Source organism: Piliocolobus tephrosceles, unplaced genomic scaffold (assembly GCF_002776525.5).
Source record: "Piliocolobus tephrosceles isolate RC106 unplaced genomic scaffold, ASM277652v3 unscaffolded_40689, whole genome shotgun sequence".
NCBI lineage: Eukaryota > Metazoa > Chordata > Mammalia > Primates > Cercopithecidae > Piliocolobus > Piliocolobus tephrosceles.
Window position 1 is genome coordinate 1 of NW_022325075.1, and position 3,307 is coordinate 3,307.

A 3,307-nucleotide genomic window follows, 5' to 3' on the forward strand; every position below is an offset into this window, starting at 1 on the left:
AACATAAATGTACCAAAGTTGGTCGAGAAGCACTGGATTCTGATTGCTGTGGTTTGATAGGTGTTCGCCCATCATACTGAGGAAGCGGAGTTGGGTATAACACCGTGGGCATCTCTATGTTTAGTCCGGGCAGTCCGTGAAACATGAACTTCTAATAATGATAAATCAAGGACACACACACACACACAAAACCAAAAAAACCATTAATCATAAAACAGAACTATTTACCATGTCTGGATCAGAACACTCACAGATTAATGTTCAAAAGCCTACTAAGGAAATATAAATGAGACAGAAAATAGATACCTTGAAGGCGTAGGGCTTAAAGAAGAGCTGAAGTTTATCTGGCCTACAGCTGGATCTGGTTTGGTCAGATCAAATCAGGTCTGGTTTTAGTTTTCTTATTTATTCATAAAATTTATCCAATTACTTTATCTGTCTATAATTTTTTTAAACCAATTTATCATTTTTATTTACCTGTCTCCACCTATAGCTATCTCTCTATTTGATGTCAGAGCAAGAGAATGCCACAAGCAAAGAATTACTTCTTACTTTGCGGGGTGAAGAAGCTGGGTCCCCGGAGATGCTGGCCTGACTTTCCGACTGACAGGCACACTCGGAAGCTGCCCACTGACACACGTCTTGGTTGGCCTGCCTACTACTTGGAGGAGAAAGCCAAGGAGAAGCACTGGCTCTTCTTGCAAGTACAAACAGGTACAACATAATCTATAATTAAATCTTCTACAGGTCATACCCCCCTACCTATTCCCTTCCTAAGACTCAGAGATAATTTTAAAATGTTGATGCATTTATTAAATGGAGATTTTTTATTTTCTGTTCTTAAGTGTCTTTGAATATGAACATTTTTGTCTACTTTCTCAAAATACATGTAAGAACTTTTAATACCTCAAAGTTAGCCTGAGAATAAGGACGTAAAGTGGTCCTTGTACCATGGGTTGAAACAGGAAAGACAATGATCATATGAAGACTTGCCTTACCTTTGGCACAGCTAAAAGTGCTCCAAGTTCATCAGTCTGTGTTAGTTTCATTCTCCCACCATTTAGAAGTGACTGTATACCTTTTAATGCATTTTGCAGTAACTAGCGGGGAAAGGGAGACCCAGTTAGAAGGCAGAATAAAATCTGGTTGTCCAGGAATCAACTTACTAGCACCACTTAGGAAGGAAGAGAGACAGTCTCTGGATGATGAAAAAAACCTTTAGACACACACATACACACACAGAGCAGAGATGAAGATCCAAGGAGACCTGATAAACTACCATGAATTCTTTTCTAGAAGAAAAGAATAATGAAGTGGTCTTATTGTACACGTTTATAAACCCGTATGTACAAATGGTGAGTAAGAAAAAAGAGAGAAGATGTTTAGCAAGAAAAATGTCATAAGGGATAAAAAAGAGATAGCACAGATCAGAATTGGGGAAGCTCTGTAACATGGCAAACCCAGCCCTCTTAAAAGCAAGGGGATGTATGTGGGAACAGATGATAAATTATAAAAACTTGGTTTCTGGAGGACAATTCTGACCAAGATTGATTTCTTGACTCAGTAATCTCATTTCTAGAACTCTGTCCTTAAGAAATACTTCCTGCATTGGGATGATGTGAACTGTAGTCTTGTTTGAAATAGTGGGAAAACTTTAAAAACTTCAGTTATGATGATTATGATAATAATTATAAAGAAGCTAACCCTCTGCTAAATGTAAAACTCAACAACAGGAACGGCAGACCCTTTGAATGCTTTATTTCATCTACTTCTCTTAAGAACCCCACAATGCGGTTATATTAGTCCCTTTTCAGGCAGGAACATGGAGGCTCCAAGAAGTTAACTAATTTGTCCAAGGTCTTCCAGCTAGAAAGTATGAGGTATATTAACAGGAACGGAATAGATGTCCCAGAGATATTAAGTTTTAACAAAACAAGAAAGTTACAAAACAGCATGTTAAATATGACCCCATTTAAAGTTGTAAATATGCTCATTTACACACATAAAAAAAAACTGAGAGCACATAGCACAAATTGTCTTCAGTGGCTATATCTGAGCAGGCGACTAGAAGGAACTTTATCTTAGATATATGACATTTGAAATGTGTTACTCTAAATTTAAAAGATGTTAACAAACTGTCATTTGCATCATATTTTTTAAAAAGAAATAAAATATTGCAGATATATTTGGTGAAATCTCTCTTCACTTCCATCTTAAAGATAGTCACTAGCCTGCAACTGTTGCTTTTATACTCAGAAAGAAAAAGAATAGTTTCCTCTAAAAAGCTAGAATTGTAATATGTAGCAAATAAAAAGCTTCTTATAATTTAAACCGAAATGGTATGATTTTAGTCTTTTCAGGTTACAAACATTTCATATATGTGTATTGCTCTAGACAAAGCTAATAGTGCAAGGCCAGGCTCGGTAGCTCAAGCCTGTAATCCCAGCACTTTGGGAGGCCGAGACGGGTGGATCACAAGGTCAGGAGATCGAGACCATCCTGGCTAACCCGGTGAAACCCCGTCTCTACTAAAAAATACAAAAAACTAGCTGGGCGAGGTGGCGGGCGCCTGTAGTCCCAGCTATTCGGGAGGCTGAGGCAGGAGAATGGCGTGAACCCAAAAGGCAGAGCTTGCAGTGAGCTGAGATCCGGCCACTGCACTCCAGTTTGGGTGACAGAGCGAGACTCCGTCTCAAAAAAAAAAAAAAAAAAGCTAATACTGCAAATAAAACTCATTAGTAACACTTTTCCACTCTGCTTCTAGACACATCCATGACATTCACTAGATCAATGATAGTTCACTTACCATGCAAAATGTGATATCATCCATATCAGATGATTTTGGAGATTGTAAAATAGTCAGGAAAGCTTGGAAACAGATATTTTGGTAGGGTTCCTCCAAATATGGCTGTCCTGGCACACTAAATGCATATAGAGAAAACAACTCAAATTCAGTCTCCTTTGAAATGACGCTTGCAAAAGACTAATTAAAAACAGCAGTAATATAGACTATTAGAGTTGGAATATACCCTTGAATGCAACTATGCTATGAAAAGTTGTTATTTTGGTTAATTAGTTACTGCTGGGGGACAGGCACAGGACTAGAATGAATACAGAGGAAGGGTGGTTTCCATAAGGAAAGGTTACAGAAGTTTGTGGTAGAAAAAGTATGGAGAAAGAAAAATCTTGTTTTAGTTCTGCTGTTCAGTCCCAAGAGGGAAATAATCCAGATAGGTCCTGTCAAGCTAGAATCACACATCTGTACCTGCCTTCCTACTCACTGGACAGCACTGTGCCATGCAGAGAC

General features: G+C 38.3%; 1 protein-coding gene across 1 annotated transcript; it reads right to left on the bottom strand.

Moving 5' to 3' along the window:
• Positions 1 to 4: 4 nt before the first annotated feature.
• LOC113223291 (HEAT repeat-containing protein 6-like) lies at positions 5 to 3,296 on the bottom strand (the record flags this gene model as incomplete). The annotated part of the gene is made up of 3 exons (XM_026452775.1): positions 2,807 to 3,296; positions 999 to 1,100; positions 5 to 151 (listed from the first exon to the last, which is right to left on the bottom strand). Coding segments are annotated over exons 1-3 (273 nt in total), but the record flags the coding sequence as incomplete, so codon positions are not given.
• Between the last annotated feature and the right edge of the window lie 11 nt (positions 3,297 to 3,307).